This window comes from Cimex lectularius, unplaced genomic scaffold (assembly GCF_000648675.2).
Source record: "Cimex lectularius strain Harlan isolate CLEC.00 unplaced genomic scaffold, Clec_2.1 scaffold477, whole genome shotgun sequence".
NCBI lineage: Eukaryota > Metazoa > Arthropoda > Insecta > Hemiptera > Cimicidae > Cimex > Cimex lectularius.
The window spans coordinates 2,612-21,932 of record NW_019393332.1 but is presented as its reverse complement, the minus strand read 5'-3'; the positions used below and the strand labels follow the sequence as shown (position 1 = coordinate 21,932).

Below are 19,321 nucleotides of genomic sequence, written 5' to 3'. Positions count from 1 at the left end.
TGTCATCATGCTTGCGATTAGCACTCAGTGGTTACGTACCATCTTATGAAAAGTATGCTGAGGACATGCAGTGCCACGCTTCAACATCCAAAGCCACTCCTTAGTTAAGTTTAACACCATATGTAACTCTTTTGTTTTGTAACAACCAATAAACTCGCAATTTTGAATAACTATGAGTTTTTTCATTGATATTGTAGAGAAGAACCTAACTAAACCTAACCCAAACCTTGACTAAAATAATGTACCTATATTGTGCAGAAAGCTAATATCTATATTTGCTACGGTACACCCTACCTACGTAGGTAGGGTGTATCGTGTATGTACGACAACACTGCATCACACACACTTGCAGCCTCTCAGAGTCGATCGTAAGTAGTCTAAAAATATTGAGGTAGATCGCCAGCAGTTCAAGTTTGAGCACCCCTGTGCTAAACAATTCATTGTTTGAAGTGAACATTTTTAGTGAAGACGATAGGCAGAATTGAGTTTGCGCGCGAAGCCGTGAGAAGCGAGAATCGATTGAAACGACAAAATGTCTGCTGCGGATTCCAGTCTGACGATGACAACAAAGTAACAGCAACGCGCCCTCCCTGACAGCTTCGTCTGCTGTTATTGTCGAATTCTCATCACGGACGTCGCCAACTCGTTTCCTCTTTTGACTCGGCTCGAATACCAATCGTGAAAAGTCCTCGTACGTCTTCCAATTGGGGCCGAGGCCGTTTCGGCGAGGGGAACCGGACGGCGACGATCTAAAAACAATGGATTTACAGGGGAATGGCGTCCGGGGCGGCGAAGCTCCTTTTATCGCCAGTTGGCAGAAATCCACACAGGTTCGGCGCTGCACTCTCGGCTCTTTCGTCGTCGTACAGTAGTGGCCGGGCAGCCGGCGGTCGCGGACGATCCATGGACGACGACGTTTCAGCAGACTCACAGGGCGAGACCCTCGGATGCAGGTCCTACCCTCCTGAAGAGTTGTTCGATCATCCGCCTCTTCAGCGACGGATGAGCACAGTCGAAGACGAACAAAGGGGGATTAGCTACCTTAAAGAGGTCATCGCACTTCAGGAAAAAAATGTCAGCAGTTGGATTGTTGAGGTAAATATATCACACACACACAAAAATATATATATAAAATACATAAAGTTAAAAATAAATAAATAAAGTAAAATATATAAAGGTAAAATAAATAAAATGTAATATATTAATTTAATTAATAATTTTATAATATGTACAATATCTAAAAGTAAAATAAGAGCTTTTTTTTTGCTTTTTCCTTTGGAAATATTGCCATATAATATTTATTCATTTATTTAAAAAAAATTTTATCCTTCTCCCGACGTTAAAAGGAAATGTTGATTGATTTAAAAAATTTATAAATTAAATCCAAGACCTTCATGTTGTTACTTGCCAACAGCGTTTCAAGATTTATTGGGCCCATTATACTGGGGTACTATACAGATCATCCAATAATTGTTTCCTCTGGTATCGTACTCTGGGCATTCTAGTAATGACTGGGATTTGATGGACTGTCGCATGTTGGACAGTTAGGGGAAGTGTTTATTCCAATTCTATGCCTACAACTCCCCCACAGGCCATGGTTAGTTTTGATTCTGAAAATAGTAGAGTAGAATTCCTTTCGCCTGTCTCCTTCCGAAAACCACGGCTTTGCTTTAAGCTTTGGGAATAAAGCTCGATAGTAATCGCCAGCTGTTGCTGAGCTGTATTCTTTATCCCATAGATTGGAACACAATTTGTTGAAAAAAATTTTTCCATCTGTTTTAGGAATTTTCAACTGATGGGGTACACCATGTACAGTGGCCTCCTTCACCAACACATCCACTGTTTCGTTATGAAGAATACCCGCATGACCTTTAATCCAGCATATTATCACAGTTTTTCCATCTTTTTTTAGCTCAAAGATCTTTCGGTAAACATCCGTGATGATATAATTATTAACTTTGCAGCTTGGGGTTGCATTACTTATACTATCTACAGCGCTTCGACAGTCCGTTAATAGAATTTAGTTTCATTCCTTTTTTTTATGTATTCAAGCGCTTTAGCTAAGGAGGTTAATTCCGCAGTGTAGACAGTGATTGAGTTGGGTAGAGCATACTGTTCTTTATGTTCACTTTTGTAATCGAAAATAGCGCAACCTGCCCTGCCATCCAAGAGCGATCCATCCGTAAAAATTTGCCAGTGGTCTGGATAGTTTTCAGCCATGTCTGCTATAAATTCCTTCTGTACTAAGTGTTGAGCGGACTTCGAGTAGTCTTTTAAAAACACTGTGTCAATGTTATTTGTCAAAGTCCTATAATCTAGCTGGTATAAAGGATCAACAAAGCTTTTATGTAGTGAGTATATGTACGGGATTGAATGTAGAAAGGCCGAAACTAATGTGGGGGTCTTTTTTTTATTCCAGTACTTGCAGGTTTGAACTTTTTCTGTGAGAGTAGTTATATTGTTAAAAACCGGGCTCTCCTGACTGAGTAGTTTAGTGAGGAAATTCAGTGCCAATTTTAATCAACTTATTTCCAATGGGGGCTCACAAGATTTAGCCGACAGAGCCACGATCGGAGTACTTGGCAACCCACCATGGATGCGTTTTAGGCAAGCATTACGCAGAATGTCAATTTTTTCAAGAACGAGTGTGAGGCCTATCCATAAAAAATTGATCCAAAATTGATCACTGCTCTAATGGATGATTTAATGAATATAACATGCCTATGAACGGGTCGGCACCCCATTTGCTACTGCAAAAACATTTTAGTATGTTGTACAATTTCTGCTCTTGTTAGTAAATGTTTTATATGAGGATTCCACGACAGCTTCCTATCCAAGGAGAGGAGGTTGAGGGTTCATCGAATTTTATCCTTATGTACAGCCAAGGCCAATTAGGAACCCAGTAGATGATTTGTGATTGCAATGGGACGATGATTTAATCAGTGTAAGGAGGCAAGATCAGTCCAGCAAGCCCAAGGCGATAGATGGGAAAAAGATGTTGGCAGTTCATCAGATTTTCCGATTTATGTGAAGCCATAGCCAACTTGGATTGAGGGATCAAGATGAATTCTCATAAGGGAATTTTTTTAAATTGGATTTTCCTGCAGTGATCAGGATGAATCCTGGGAAAGGGATGTCTTCGAATGCCATCTTTCCCTTCAAGTTCTCCTAATAATAATAATATTAGGCATTTTTGCCTTGTTTTTGAAACAATTATAGCCATACAAATTATATTTCCAAATTAGAAAAGCATCTAATAGATTTTCAATTTGTATGTGTGTATTTTGTAGTTTGAATTCATTGTAATTCCTTTACTTTGGGAAATAAGAATTAAATTCATTCAGTTTTTACCAAAATTTTTTTTTAAATTGAAAGATAAGAAAATTGAACCAGAATCCATTTAAACAGGTGCTCCATTGTTTTTCCTACGGTGCACAAAAAATGGACCACCCTGTGTCATAGTGCACTCGCCACATTTCCAATAGAATGGTACCACACATTGTGCCACATCTCATTAACATCAACTTAAACGCACCCAATAAAGGAAATTGATTTGAGACTGAATTAGGAATTACAAGAGTGTTAAGAGTATTCACCCCTTAATTATAATCCCAATGTTAAACACAGTATATAAGAAGATTTATTATTAAAACAGAAAAATTAATAACAGAATTTTCTTATAGTACAGAAATTAAAATCATCAAGTTTTCAATTTTAAGCCTATATATTGTATATAAAGGTTGTACAGAAAAACCTCATGGAAAAAACCTCTGGACATTCCTCTACCAAACTCACAATCACACACAGAGATGTTCCTCAACAAAATCATCAATGTAAAGGTCTAGTTCTGTGTTGACCGGTGGTGGTTGGTTGTTCTCGTGGTTTGGTCTCAAGGTGGAAAAATAATTGATTTTTTTCAGGATTTCCCTCCCACTGTGGCCTGAAGGTCACTGCCACACACGTTGAGGACTTCCTCAAGGCTTGGCCTGTTCATACGCATGTATGACTACCTTAAAAAATCAAGTTTATGTCTATTGACATTATTAGTCTTTGTTTGGTACTCTTGTCCCTTTTTATTCGTAGTGCTGATACTCACTTTTTGCTCTCTTTCAGAACAAAGTCAGAACTTTGGTTCTCTACTACAAATGCCTTTTTAAGCCTCACAAGGAGGGGTTTTTGAAAGTGCTCGCAACAGATTATTCAGTCAATCATGAAAGAATCCACAAGGCCATGAACCAGTTTGTAAGTATAGAAATATTGTTATGCAACTCGGGGGAAAATAAGCTGTTGACTTTGCTTTATTTCACCGTCTTATATATTTTTTTTATATTTTTTTTCCACTAAGAGATAATTACAAGGCCTAGTTTGGGCAGAATCATGAAAATATTTTTGAACAGAATAACACAAATGTAAACATAGAGATAAACACCCATTTAATGTTTACTTATAGACCATCTGACAGATAAATTCTTAACACCTAATCTAATAACTCTTAACATATTAAATATTAATTTAATTATTCAAATAATAGATTTTTAGAAATATTTTCAGCTAATAAGATGCCTGTTACTTTAAATAAACATTGTGTTTATTTTGTGAGGGAAATTGAATCTCGGTTCAATTTATTTAAAAAAAAAAAATGAAATTTGACACAGATTTATTAACAAGGTTTAAAATTATTTACAGAAAGACTTTCCGCCTGGGAGCACAGTCTCTTTAAAAGCCGAGGAACAGCTCAAAGCTGTTCTTACACCACAGTACTCTTGGCTTTTCAAAACAATTGGAAGACTTGAAGCTGGAGTCAAGTTTCTCGTCGATCTACGGACAGATGTTTTGGTAATAAAAATATATGTGCTTTTTAGTAATCGGTTGTTCAATAATTTGTTGAAATTGTGAGTAGCAGTCAGGAATAAAGTATTTTAGAAAAACACCAATGTTTTTGCCATTTTTTCACAACAGTTTTGCACGAAATAAATGACACCACAAGAATAGACCACACTCATACAGTGAATAAAAGTTGAAACATTGGCAAAACATGAAAAACGTTTTTCTAAAATACTTCCTTCCTGACTGCTCTGCATGGCTTTAACAAATAAAAATATATTTTATATACTATTTTACACTTTTAATGAACAGTTCAACTTGTAACTAACTGGAAAATTTTATATTAAAAAACTGAATTTTTTAAATGTTTTCTATGAAATAGCTGACTTGCAGTAGAAATTTTGTATTATAGAAATTTTAATAAGTCAGCGATTGAGCTATTTTCTTTTTGTTTCTTCTTAGTTCATTCAGTTATTTGAAAGTGGCTTTTTAATTTTAGGTTTTATTATCAGAAATGGACTCGAAAAGCCCTAGTTTTATACCTCTTCAGCAACTGAATGCTACATTAAAAGACCTCCTCTCACTTTGGTTCAGTGTCGGTTTCCTCAGCTTGGAAAGAGTCACGTGGAAATCTCCTTGTGAAATGCTCCAAAAGGTTCGTTTCACATCATATCCCGTTTTTCATTCTAATGTCAGCCAATCATCAGATTTCAGAGTATGAAGCCGTTCATCCGGTCAGAAGCTGGGCCGACCTGAAGCGTAGGGTCGGCTCATACAGGCGTTGCTTTGTGTATACTCACAGTGCCATGCCCTGTGAGCCAATTGTTGTCCTCCACACTGCACTGTGTACAGAAATAGCTTCAAGTATGAAAGGGATTGTAGCGGCAACTCAGCGAATGTCAGGTTGGATATCATAACCATGTGTTTTTTCCAGCCGGTTTAACTGTATCTGTCCAGTTGATGCCAACTCTATGTCTGGCCTTATTGGAGTTGGACAAGAGATCGAAGACCCATGCCAAGTGACTGCAGCGATTTTCTACTCAATCACATCCACACAACAAGGTCTTCAGGTATTTTCTATTTTTACCAATATTATTCAGAAAAAAATTATTGGTCAAATAATTTCACTTTTTATTAACCTAAATAATATCTAAAAGTTCAATAATTGACTTAATCTCATGAGAAATGTTCATTGATTCTTAAATCAAATCTCTCGGTTCTCCTTTCTTGGGAATCTACTCAAGCCATACTTTAATTTTCCAAACCTCCCCTACTACATTGGTCCCCCAAGTAATAATGGAGGAGAGGAAAGGCAAATTCCTGAAGCTCAGCGGACAAAAAGCCCTTCTTGAAAGGTAGGTCATAACTACTAAAACACTTTATATTAAAAACATCATTTGCATTTCCTGAGAGTTTCCAGTGCCTCTCCTCTGTCATCCTATCGTCAATGGTCCTCAGGTATAGTGGCACAAAAGTCCATCCAGTTAATGAAATTCCAAATTTATGGCAGATTGGATGAACCCTGTCCATGATGAACTAAAATGAAAATTCACTAATTTCGTGGTCCGCTTGACCAATTAATACATTACAATTAATTAAGNATAAGGTGGGGTTGAGATAGGAAGTTGATGTCCGAGTGGATCGAGGTCACGATAGCTCAAGTGGTAGAGCAGCGGCGTATCTAGCCGAAGATCATGGGTTCGAATCCCGCTCGTGCCAATAACTTTTTTTCATCTCAACTAAAAACCTTAATTAATTGTAAAATGAAAATAAAAATCAAGAGATAATTGTTTTAATTGGTGGCAAGTTGAGAGAAATGTAAATAAGAAAAGAAAAGGGCTTAAAATGCAGCCCTGCCTGACACTTCTGAAAACCAGTTTAAAATTCAATTATATTCTATTGTGATTTCCTCTTGTGGTCGCATGGTGATGAACTTGCAATTTGATTGTTACCGATTATTTTGGTCTGTCTATCCTAGATTATTTTGTTAATTATAATTTCAGATATATTTCTCGCCAACTTCAGTTTTGTACAACACTAGTGCTGCATGCAAAATAATTGAAAATGACCAAACAGCATAAAAATAGTTGGTCCTATCCACTGGTCTCCTACCCAGCAAGGATTGGCAGATCAAAATGGTCGGTAACGACCAAATAACAAGCTCTCTCTTTCTAATTCATTAAAAACCAAATAATTATTCAGAAATCGTGAGATGCGTTCTGGTGTGATGTAGGTTTCAGAAAAACATTTTCTTTATCGTGCCAACGTTTCGATCTTTATTGAGATCATCTTCAGGGCCTGGGATTTACAAACATTGTTTACATTTAACAAATACATGTAGGATGTGGAAAAAAGTGAATTTGTACAATGCAAAAAAAAAAAAAAAGATCGATGATCAATAAAGATTGAAACGTTGGCACGATAAAGAAAATGTTTTTCTGAAACCTACATCACACCAGACCGCATCTCACGATTTCTGAATAATTATCGATTAACAGTCACTAATCACCACACATAAAAACTTAATCATATTAAATTTAGGTACCAAACATGAAGTTGTATATTTACTGATGATATATTGTTTTAGGGGATTGAACTTGGAAATTATCTGATTAAACGAGTTGTGAGGGAACTTCAGACTGAATTTCCAAACATGACCCTTTTTTCTAGTCTCTCTCCCATCCCAAATTTCAAAAATTGGTTAATGGAAAAGTTCAAATCCATGGAAAAAGGTTTACCATGTTAAAATATAAATAAATTAAAAGAAATATTTATTTTTTATTTTTTGTAGATGAAGGTGGTCTTCCAGTAGAACAATGGACACCAGTCGTTGAGAAGTTAGGAAGTTGGAAAGAGTTAAAAAGGCACATTCACAATAATACTTGGCACCATGATGCCAACCTTGTTGCCATACTGGAACAACCATTGATGTCAACGTGTGCATATTACCTATTCAAAGAAAAACGTAGAGGAGCCGCTCTCGATAATGTTGGTGAGTATACAAAAACGACTTTCTTTTTGCATTTAATTAGTTAATGTTGAACTCTTTCAGCCAATTTCCATCTGAGGAATGGTGCAGTTATGTGGCGACTTAACTGGTTGGCTGACACATCACCGCGCGGCATGACAAACTCCTGCGGGCTGATGGTTAATTATAGGTACAGGTTTATACCTTATATAATTTTGTTTTTTAAATACCTTTAATTTTCAGATACTTCCTTGATGATACAGAAACAAATAGTAGAAACTACCTTGAAAACAAAGTCATTAATGCTTCTGATCAAATTAAAAAGTTAGTCGATAAACAAATACCTGCAAAAATGTGATGGGAATGTATTTATAAAATTGTTAGAGCTTTTAAAATATAGGTGAGTTAATTTTTAAAATCCCTGAAACATTTTTGGTGCATTATAAAATGCCTTACTTGAAACTGTGATTTTATTTTTAGCTTCATTCTGTTCAATTTCTTAATTTGTGTCTTATTATCCTTACCATTTGCCATATTTTTTCTTAGAGAACTCCATATTTACTAAATCATGGAAGCAACTTTTTGTGAAACCTTTTAAATAAAATTCTTAAATCCCACTAACCCATATTACTTCTGTCCAACATCCATCCGTGTTAAACCTCTTGAAAAATTATTATGAATATCTACTAAGCCTCTTTCAGACAAGGTGGTTTGGTTGATTTCACTAAGGGCCCACTAAGTTCACTAGCCACGGTTAAAACCTTGTACACTAGAACGTCGTTCACAATTTGAATCAAGTTCAAAAAAGGGAGCGTTGCACCATCTGTAAGGTAGTTTAACTGATCCTAGTTGGTAGAACTGACAATAATCTCTTTCTACTATTAGAGCTAGTGGTAGTTTCATTCATTGTTTACATTGGTTGTTGTACCACTTTTCATAGATTTTTATTTAGTATATTCGTGTTTTTACCTTTTACTAATTTTTTCTTTCTTTGAATATGTCAGAGAAAATTTTTGTTGATATTCTGAATTTATTAAAGAATCTATCCTTGTCTCATTCGTGCAAATGGTCTTGTTGGTTCTAAAAACACTTTCTTTGTACACCTACCAATATATTTACCTAACAATTCAAGGAAATCTTCGTCATCTATTCTTTATTTACATTTATTTGTAAAAATTCATCCATTAGATTACCCTTGTATCCATCTATCATCCAAATGAAATTTCGTTTAGTAACGAATAGGTTTCTGTTAAATCTTATGGTTTCGGTTTTGTTGTTCAGATTTAGTTCAATTAGTTTTTAGTTGTCTTTGCTTATAAAATAGTCAAAAAGCAAAACAAAAATAAGCCTCAATTGAATCAAAGTTTAATCTAAAATCATTAGAATTTTATCGTATTATTTAACTTTTGAATTATCTGATTCATTACTACAAAATCAAGGCCGTCTTTGACACAAAACTTGTTCACATTTATGATAGCTGTAATGAAAAATTTTGCTAAAACTTATAGGATTTTATCCTTACTTCCTTTGGAATCAACGACATATACAATATGCTTATAAGAAATACAGATAAACAATAGGAAAATGCTTCAGTTTTATTATGATAGAAATGGAAATTACTGGATCCGTTATTGCAAAATTAAGGTCTTCGGCACAAAATATATGATTTTAGCAATCTCTCGACCTAATGATGACACGACTTGATGAGTATAAATAGATATGCGTTGATGATTATAAAATGGTTAAATTTCTTGCGTAAAAGAAACACAAATTACTGGACTTAGCATTCATGATTAGAACAACAAAATTAAGACAACTAGAACTTAGAATTGTATAAGAAAGATAATTGGCTTTCAAATCAAAAGTTAATATATTTTTATTGAAACGTGTAAATAAAAACATCAAAAGGTGAATTGTGAGAACACGCTTTTAAAAACAGACAGGTTATATTATTATGAAATGGACATCATAACTCCGGATCTCCGTTTAACCCACGCTCGACGGCTGTTCCTATTTGAACCAGGATCAGTATTTGAACGCGGTTCAAGACAAATTGAAAAACGCAATTTTTTAGTTGAACTCGGTTCAGAACTGAATTGAGTTTAAACCAAATTGGTGTCTTTTTGACTCTCAACTAATTGACTGACATGTGGAGTCTAGGCTGGTTTTACACAAGACAACTTGTAGAGTCAGGAAGCACTTTACGAGAAGAGAAGCAAGAAAAGAAAGAAACCCAGTCGAAATAAAAATGTGGGTTCAAAAGAAAACAAACAACCCTAACAAAATAAGGAAACAGGTGCTTTCTCGCATTTTGTTGCCATAACCCTTATACTTCATACAGTGTGAAAGAGATCTTAAGGCATGCATACGGGAGGTAAATCAGCCAATGAAGCAGTTTCCGGTGGTAACAGTAAAAGGGTTGACATTGTTGACTGCAATTCCACATGGCCACAACCCCTTGGTTTGATGAGATGGGTCAAGGATGGCCAATGTGTTGGCAACCAATGTTTGGCCTGATATTAGATCTTATCATAAAGGCAATACAAATTTTTTTAAAAATCTTTATTTGTACATTCATTTTTTAAACAAATTGTGCCAAGTTTTGTCCTTTTTTTATAATCAAAAGGGGGCTTAAAACCCAAGAATAAAATTTATCTTCTTTAAAATAAATAAAGTTGCTGATCTGTATACCAATTGGGACAACAATTAACAGTTATAACAACTATCATATTTCTCATCAGTGCCTCTTTCTTATGGACTCTTACTCACTCGCCCCTTTCTCCTTTAAGTCCCAATTATCTCTTGTCCACATAACTTAGGGCGGAAGATTTTTAATTGTTACTTTTTAATTTCAATTTGTATTTTTATTTAATATGTATATATTTTTTTAGCCTTATCAGCTCTAAATCCTTGAATTTGTTATGTTTCCTTTCAATACTTTGTTGTACTTTTATCAAATTTGATATATTATAAATAAATAAAACTTGAACTTGGTCAAGCGGACCATGAAATTAGTGAATTTAATAAATAAAACATTTCTTCTGTTTTAGGTTTTTATTGTTGGTTTTTTACTAATCTTTTATTATTAATTGAACTGTTACATGGCATATTATAGTTCATATTTTGTGAATGTGGAAAATTTATGAAATATTCATGAATAAATAAAGATTACTGTGCATATAATTTTTTTATTTATTTATTTTTTAAATGCATGTAAACCACAAATTATACGTAATAGTGACATCCATTTTGTTAAATATAATACAAATGATCTTATAACAAACAACAATGTTTTAACAAAAATCAAGATCGATTTAAGCTAATGAGATTCTTATATTTTGTATTTAAAAAATAAAAATAAAGGCAACGACTTTTTATCTTTAGAAAATAGAATTATAATTTTATTACTAGATTTTAATACCACTTGAAAAAATAAGCATGGTAATTCTTATATATTCATTTTAAAAAAAGTTTTAGATCATCAAGCTTTGTCTTTTCTGTTAACAACACAAATTTCAATGCTCTCACTATATTTTTATAGACAACATTCAATAAAACAACATTAATCTTTTTTAAAGAAAAGACAGCTTGATATTTTTTTGTTAAAATTTCAAGGAAAGACTAGAAAAGTATTTGTTAAATTCAGTTAAGTTTTCAACCAAGAAATAACAATTGTTTTAAATGTTTTAATTTTTTCCTTGACAGTTTTTTATATTTCTCTTAACGTAAATGGTAAGTTGCCTCCAAGGAAATATCTAACCACTAACCAAAACCCTATGACACAAATCACAGCCAGCAATGTTCAAGTATAAAACAATATCTCTGGGATCTGCCCGCTCTCGACCGAAGTACCGTTGTTTGTACCAGCGACGTAGGTGAACTGGAAAACCACTTTGCCATAATTGCCGCAGTCCACTTCGACCCTTCGTTGTCCTTTTGTGCCATAATGTGTATCAGGACCCTAATAAAATGATCCATTTTAAAACAATATTCAAAAATATTCTCTCAGAGGTTACAACAGTTACCCTTATTTTGGCTGATGCGTGGTAAGGTGTGTTCGGCCTGATTTCGATTGGCTCTTTGAACATGACCTTGAATGTTGGGCAATTCCCGTCGCTTGACACTCTCGTTATGTTCGAGCTGCAGATTCGCCCCGACAGCGGAAGAACGATTTCAATTGTCACTTCGTATTCACTGGGCCCTCGGCCATGTGGTGTACCATAGAGCCCCAGTCCAACTACATATATCTTACGGTTCACAGAAAAACTGAGGACAAATTAATTTTTTTTAAACTTAAATTAAATTGTATATTTGATGAATAATAATAATAATACAGTAGAAATTGTTTAAAAGGGCACCTGTTGTAAAAACATATCATTTAAAAGAATGGGATTACTAGTTCCCACCCCTTTTCCATAGAATTTAGTCTATAAAAAGTCTCGAAGTTAATAAGAACGTAACACTCTTTAACTAAAAATAAATTGCTAAAAAGAACATCCGGACTGATTTTTCTATGAAAATTTAAGCAATGCGTCTTTATTCTCTGGTCACCTTTTCTCAGTTTACCACTGCTATTCAAAGAGAATAGGAAGGTACAGATGATTGTAAAACTTTTACTGTTGAAGACAAAATTTACATAATTTCCAGATCGGAAAATATGGGAATAATGGAGAATTGGTGAAGGAACTAGAAGTTAGCTATGTAACTATTGCAAATATTTTCAAAAACAGAAAACCAAGAAGAATATGAAAAGGACTGGAATAAACTACAAAAAAGTTTACAAATACAAACATTAGATGAACAAATCATCAATGACAGTGAAAATAATAGAGCACTGAAGATCTCAGTTCCAGATAGGCATGTAATTTGAAGTCTTTTCGGAGGATCTTATTAAAAAAAAAAAATTAAAACATGGAAAAAAAACAAATTGCACAAAAATTTAATATCTTACTTAAACCTTAATGGGAAATTAAACGACATGGTGTTTTGGGCATTTTTTTCTTTTTTTAATATGATAATAAAACAGGCCCTGAAGATGTCAGTATAAAACTGTCGAAAGCTCGGCGAAAACCGAAAGGAAGTTTTCTCTGTGTTTGACCTCTTCCGTAGATCCTCCGAAAAGACTTCATGTTTCCAGCAGGTTGATAATCTAGTTCATCGTGGCATGTAATTTGTTAAACCTATGATTTTCAATTTTTTCCAACATGCTGGATTCATGACGAACGGTTAAAATTTGAAGACACTGACTTGAATCTTATACCTCATAGGAATATAACAGATAAAGAAATTGTCGCAGGAACGAGTGCATAAGTTTCCAGCAGGATAAATGATGATGAAAATGCATGTTAAGATCTTTCCAGCAAATTTTCTTGCCCAACCGTAAGAATAAATGTTTGGTTTGCAACAATGACCTATGCATGGCAGCCTTTTACTTCTACGGCAAGGTCATTATTTGTAGGAGTTTGTCTACCAGTGTTGTTCACAGTAGTGGGGAAAGAACCCCACTTTGTGGGCATTCTCTAGCTGTTCTAGCTTCTAGTCGTGATAACCAAAAATGCTTTTTATTCACAAGAAGAAAAAAAAGTTAAACAAAGTAACTTGACTTACTATTTTATATATATTATAAGTATATAATTTTGTTTCATTTTTTCCTATTTTATTACACAATAATGTAATGTGCAATATTTTTTTGAAAGTTTGAAAACAAGCATCAGAAATTTAGCATATACTGTATTAAATAGATACTAGTATATATTTGACAATATGTACGAGTAAAACTATAAAAACACAGTTTCTATGTAGGTGCAATAAATTTAAGGATCTGTTTTTCATTTTTTGCGTGTATGTTCTTAAACCTTAAACATTATTTTCATTTCTAGTCCATAGGCCCAACTACGTGAAATCGGTTATAAGAACCAAGTTCTTAAGTCTTTTGGATGTTCTTATAAACAATTAAGAAAATCAACTTACTGTGAACTCATTTTTATCATTTGCTCATGTTTTTAATGGGCCTGAGCATTGCACAAGACAAGTATTGTAGATCACTTATCACCTAAGATAATGCATTTTATTGCTCTAGTATGAGCTATTGTGTTTAAAATTGACAGTTTTGTTCAAATGTGTGTTAGTGTGTGTACTGGTGTATTTTTTTAAAGTGTTTATTTTGAACAAGTGACCAATTTCACCCTTGCACAAAGATCAACCTCTTATCTGCTCATAAATCACTGAAGTCTTAGTTTGTTTTAACAAAACTTTTCCAAACATTCAATGCTTAAAATATACTATAAACTATATAGTAATCTACTGAGATAGTAATAAAATAAAAAAATTCTTACCCAATACGATCACTTGTTCCACTGTATCCCCACCTCCATTCAACTTGTTTAAAACGATTAACTGATAACTGACCTGTCATTAGACCTCTAGGAGAATCTCTAAAAAATATATTAATAATTTAAAAAAAATACAACTAATGTGACTGATTTTTTTTTTTTTTTTTTTTTTTAATACTTACTGCGACAGCGTGGGTCTCGTCTCGTGGGCACAGGGTGGTAAAACAGTGCAGATCTGAGCGAGGAGAATTCAAACATCATACATTAATAATTTAAAAAAAATACAACTAATTGACTGATTTTTTTTTTTTTTTTTTTTTTTTAATACTTACTTGAAGCGCAAGGGAGGTTTAGGGTTGACAGTAAAGTAAAGAAACAATGAGACGACTTCTCTATCCGTAAGGACACCTGATTGAGCAGGCCCTTGGGCGAATTCTTCAAGTCCCATCAACGGAAATCTAATGAGGCTTAGAGCGGAATCGAGGGCTGACCTCAAATTATCGGGTGTCACCGGTAACTGACGCCGCTGGCATCTTACTTCGCCCCACCTTCAAATTGTAAAATAACAAGCTAGGAAAAAAGAAAAATCACTACACCCTACCTGATAACAGCCTGGTACAGCTTGGTTTCTCGTATGTGAAGCGTGTCCCTTTCAAGAACGGCTATCAATGTTTCCAGGTCAACGTCAGTAAACCCATCAGCGGAAACAGCCTCGAATGTATTTTTGTCAATTGTGTCGAGACAAAGAGAGGCGAGCTGAGGCTCGTCGAACAGTCGGGCCTGCGTAAGTAGCATAAACGCATTGTCTGCCCTCAAATTCCTCTACAAATCAAATTTTGTATTGCAACAACATTGCTTGCATTTTTTTTAAGGTATTTTTAAAGTTTCTGTCTTAATTAAAAATGAATGCAATTAAAATTCCAAAGACAATTTTTCAACCAGTAAAAAATATGAACCTCTTGAACGTACTCAGAGATAAATAATTTATGTAATCAATAGGTCTAAAAAACACTATCTGACTAACAAAATATGTTTTCTTTCATATCATTTAAAAAATCTGGTTTTAATATATAAATTATGAAAATAACCAAATTTATAAATACATGATTTTATTTTAAATAATTTAAAATTAAAATTACCTTTAAAAAATCAACGCAATGGCCTTCTAAAGTAGGTACGGCATATTTTTTAGCAGTATACAATGTTGTCATCACTGTCTCTGGCCCAATTTGAACCTCATCTGTATATAAAAACCTACAAGGGTAATAATTATTAAAAATAAGGGTAATAACAATTATAATATTGTTTTGAGTTTTGCGCTGTTTCAATCTACCTAAGGAGAGCCAAGAATGCGGATGGCTCGATATCAGGGAGCTCGATTTCGGGTGCAGTCGTTGCAAGTGTACCATTGAACATGGCATCAAACACCGCCGAACCAGCGGTGAGCACCAGTTTGTGCGCTGGGATTCTTTGGCGAAGAGGCTCTCGGCCAACAAGAAAATGGACATCACTAAGCACTTCATTGTTGAACATATAAGAAAACCTGTAACATCCATCTTTTCTCCTATTAATTTGAAATCATGATTTTTCTCTAGTATTTAGTTCAAAAAGAAAATCTAGACTATACCGAGATCTAGATTATTTGTGAGAAAAAAAGTAGCTATCACATTAGAAAAAAAATCTGTCGTCAAAAATCAATTAAAATGGTACCTTTTTGAATCTTTTTCCTCTCTCTCTTGTAATCACAAATGTTAAGAAATCCTACCAGCTCAAATGTTTTCATGGTTGTGACCAAGAGACATTTAATTAAATTGAATTATCTTATCTGAACTTCCCTCTTTCTCTTGATAGTGCTAGTTTAAGTGGCCCAGAATGGCTTCCACATTTTGACAATTGTCCAAGAAATAATAGAAAATTTTGACTCATTATCAAACTACTAAGGCGAGTGTGTAAAGATAAAAATATCCAAAGTGAAAGGGCAGAAATTAAATAATAAATGGCTAATTAAGTAGATTAACAGAAGAGAGAAAAGAAAGTCCAAAAATAACCTACTAAATTCAAAATTAACCTAAAATAGTACTGATATAATATTCAATAATTGATTATTCTTCCTATCCTCGCTCGTGCCCAGACCCAGGGCAGACCAGTTTCAGAAAAATTTAACACCCTGCAGACAACTGGGGAAATTGCACGATTTACTGCAATATTACTACTAAAAAGCTGACATTGGAATACCAATTTCAATAAAACTTTTTTTTTGTGATGTTAGGTAAAAAAAATATTAAAACTGTGTCCAAATGTTCTTCACAAAAGTCTTAGGAGCTGAGGACTTTAGAAAAAGGTAAATTACACTTTTCTGCCTTTTCTAGAGGTTATTATGTATTTATCATTTGATTTTTATTCCTAGGTCGTAACCTAAGGTAAGGAAATAATATGCATTATCTTATTAAATGAGATTAGAAGTATAAAAAATTACAAAACACGCAAAAATGCTTACAGTAAAAAGTAGGCCAAAAAATTAATTTATGAAGAAAACAAGTCAGATTCCTTTTAAGCATTTTTTTTAAACCTCTTAAATAAGATATTTTTATAGCAAACAAAAAAAGTCATTTTTGGCCTAAGGTTTCGCTTGGGCAATTTTTATTTCCCACAGATGTCCAGTGCTCCACTTAAAAAAATTCCTAATTGCTTTGAATTCTACTCAAATTCAATGTTATTACCTTTGTTATTAACCTTTGTAAAGTTGAACGTCTTTTATTTTATACTATGTCAAAATGTTTAGATTTTACAGCACTATAAAAAAAATATTTAAAAAAATACATTTTACACTTACTTTACACTTTATATTTAATAATACTGGTTGTGATATATTTACAAAGGCCAAATTTGCGTCATTCCGTATAGTTTCCTGTAGATTGGTAGACACTTTATCACTTTTTTTATCACCAAGTTGTCACTGTTTTTGTGATTTTCAAAAAAATCTGAGTGAATGCAAAAAATTTGGAGACAAACAGAAATTCCCCCAAAAAATTTTATTTAGGGTTTTCTGGGGGTGAGGATTATGAGGAAAACAAATTTAAACTCTGTTGCTTGCCAGAGGAAAAAAATTACCCTACTTTTAAAAAACATGAAAATCAATGCGGCCGAAATACAATACCTAATTTTGCAAAGTGGGGTAAAATATTCTTTTTAGCAAGAAACGTTCAAACGAAGCAAGTTAAATTCGTTTTCTGCACTCCAAAAAACCCTTAATACAAATTTTTTGGTTAAATTAAATAATTTTTTCTCTCAAATTTTTCCCCTTACAGCCTTTGATTCTTTTTCTTAAAAACTCACAAAATTAATGATAAATTTGAAATAACTATGGATCTATGGGAAAATTTACAGTGGCTTATAGCCTTGTAAATTACACATAATAGCATTAACTTAGTTTCCGTTAATAAATTTGATCCAGAGATTTAAAAAAAGAAAGTTTGGGTAGTTTTGATGATTTCATCCTTATCTTTCTCACTTCTAATGTCATTAAATCCAAACATTGATGCGGATCAAAGTAGAAATATTCAGCTTTTCCACAGTTGAAATTTGGAAATAACCCTGAAGGGTGATGCATTTTTTAAAATGGAATACCAGATACAAGAGAGATACAATTTGCCCCTGAGACTAATCCTGCTTAAAAGTGTCTATTTGTTATTCTGTTGAAAATTTATATTTAAAAGATTTAAAGGGTGCGTAAAATTAATCTTTTTTTTCTTTTTTCAAACAAATATCTTTTTGGATATATTTTACTGGAAGTGTCTTTTGATTGTTGTCACTTTTCATCAATTTTATTTTATTTCCAACAACACTGCTTATTATTTTCTTATCCTAGGTTTAAAAAAATAAATCAACTGATACCTAATAGCCTTGAAATAAATATTTACATAACTGGAAGAAATCCATTAAAAATAAAAAAATATTTTTCTTTCAAGTCACGCTGAACATGAATTCATTTTTATCAATATATTAGAAATTTTACATTTTTAATTTAGAAAATTTTCAAACTGACCTGTCTTTGAGAGAGAATTTGCTGGCTTGCCAGTTGAACTGCGGAGGGCCCATGTGTTGGCCTTGCGCCCTGGCTGGCCTCTCCGGCTCCCTTCGGCTCACCCTGGCGACGGCCTCTTCCATACCAGAGTCCTCTGAGTCAGAGGCGGCAAGCAGGCCCTGGGGCTGGCGCATATGCATGACGCCATACGAGCCCTCGGCCCTGCTAGGAGAAATGGCCATCGCCATGTCATCGCCGTCATCTGGACCCAAATTACAACCTAGCTTTGACATGTTTGCCGGAGGACCATCCTCACCGTCCCCCATTGTCTCCTCTATGAAACAAAATAAAAATAAATTTATTATGGCTTCTTCATAATCGTTGGTGAAATAAATTACAAGAAAACTGCCATTGTAAGAAAATACTTATTTTTAAACACTGAAAGTTTAAAAGGCTTAGATAAATTTGTGAGATATATAATTAATTAAGGTTTTCAGTTGAGATAAAAGTCAATGGCACGAGCAGGATTCGAACCCACGATCTTCGGCTTGATACGCCGCTGCTCTACCATTTGAGCTATCGTGACCTCGATCCACTCAGACACCAACCTTCCATCTCAACCACACCTTTTAAATTTTCCCTCCTTTTTGCCATTTTTCAAATGTCGTGTAATCAATTTGATTCTCGGCGACAAATGAAATGGCCACGGAGAGCTTTAGTGAAGTATACTTCATTTTAAACTTATTAAATTCACTAGTTTCGTGATCCGCTTGACCAATTAATATCGTACAATTAATTAAGGTTTTCACAGTTGAGACAAAAAAGTCAATGGCACGAGGGGGATTTGAACCCACGATCTTCGGCTTGATACGCATCGTGGGGTTCTAGGCTCATGATCTACATATAATCATTAACTAACAGTCACTAAATACCACACATTTGAGACAACCCTAAGAAGTTTACCTTTTTTAACCCTAGTTTCTCTTACCAAAGAAGTGTAAATCACAATGCCTACATAAAAAAGTTATTAACTGAAGAAATATTTGTGTGATTCGACAGTCTCTAAGATTGTAAAAGAGTAGCAAATTTTTAATTTCCTCTGAAAATTCCGGATTTCATAGAAATTTTACGTTTCATTTGTTATAAATGACATTTAAGCGTGTCGCAAAGAAA

General features: G+C 34.0%; 2 protein-coding genes across 3 annotated transcripts; one reads left to right on the top strand and one right to left on the bottom strand.

Annotated features, from left to right (window-relative positions):
- Positions 1-560: 560 nt before the first annotated feature.
- Positions 561-10,343, top strand: LOC106665494 (malonyl-CoA decarboxylase, mitochondrial-like). The gene is made up of 10 exons (XM_024229936.1): positions 561-1,095; positions 4,114-4,242; positions 4,687-4,836; positions 5,324-5,479; positions 5,532-5,727; positions 5,782-5,894; positions 7,412-7,556; positions 7,616-7,816; positions 7,877-7,982; positions 8,036-10,343. The coding sequence occupies exons 1-10, from the start codon at positions 775-777 to the stop codon at positions 8,148-8,150; spliced, it is 1,632 nt and encodes a 543-aa protein (XP_024085704.1). The 5' UTR covers positions 561-774; the 3' UTR covers positions 8,151-10,343.
- A 627-nt stretch (positions 10,344-10,970) lies between these two features.
- LOC106665495 (BTB/POZ domain-containing protein 2-like) lies at positions 10,971-18,510 on the bottom strand. 2 transcript variants are annotated; one of them, XM_024229937.1, is made up of 8 exons: positions 18,170-18,510; positions 15,458-15,667; positions 15,264-15,378; positions 14,726-14,946; positions 14,457-14,672; positions 14,128-14,226; positions 11,818-12,058; positions 10,971-11,753 (listed from the first exon to the last, which is right to left on the bottom strand). In XM_024229937.1, the coding sequence occupies exons 1-8, from the start codon at positions 18,472-18,474 to the stop codon at positions 11,595-11,597; spliced, it is 1,566 nt and encodes a 521-aa protein (XP_024085705.1). In that variant the 5' UTR covers positions 18,475-18,510; the 3' UTR covers positions 10,971-11,594. The 2 variants fall into 2 exon arrangements, with proteins under 2 accessions (XP_024085705.1, XP_024085706.1); XM_024229938.1 differs by lacking the exon at positions 18,170-18,510 and adding an exon at positions 15,835-15,926 and having other exon boundaries at positions 15,458-15,680.
- Between the last annotated feature and the right edge of the window lie 811 nt (positions 18,511-19,321).

What these genes read in the sequence shown, in the direction of transcription:
- LOC106665494 (XM_024229936.1), top strand. Translation starts at nt 775, where the DNA reads ATGGCGTCCGGGGCGGCGAAGCTCCTTTTATCGCCAGTTGGCAGAAAT. An exon ending in ACAAGGCCATGAACCAGTTT is followed by an intron (nt 4,243 to 4,686) that starts GTAAGTATAGAA and finishes AATTATTTACAG; the next exon opens with AAAGACTTTCCGCCTGGGAG. An exon ending in GGGCTGATGGTTAATTATAG is followed by an intron (nt 7,983 to 8,035) that starts GTACAGGTTTAT and finishes TTTAATTTTCAG; the next exon opens with ATACTTCCTTGATGATACAG.
- LOC106665495 (XM_024229937.1), bottom strand. Translation starts at nt 18,474, where the DNA reads ATGGGGGACGGTGAGGATGGTCCTCCGGCAAACATGTCAAAGCTAGGT. An exon ending in CTGTACCAGGCTGTTATCAG is followed by an intron (nt 14,673 to 14,725) that starts GTAGGGTGTAGT and finishes TACAATTTGAAG; the next exon opens with GTGGGGCGAAGTAAGATGCC. An exon ending in ACGCATCAGCCAAAATAAGG is followed by an intron (nt 11,754 to 11,817) that starts GTAACTGTTGTA and finishes TCATTTTATTAG; the next exon opens with GGTCCTGATACACATTATGG.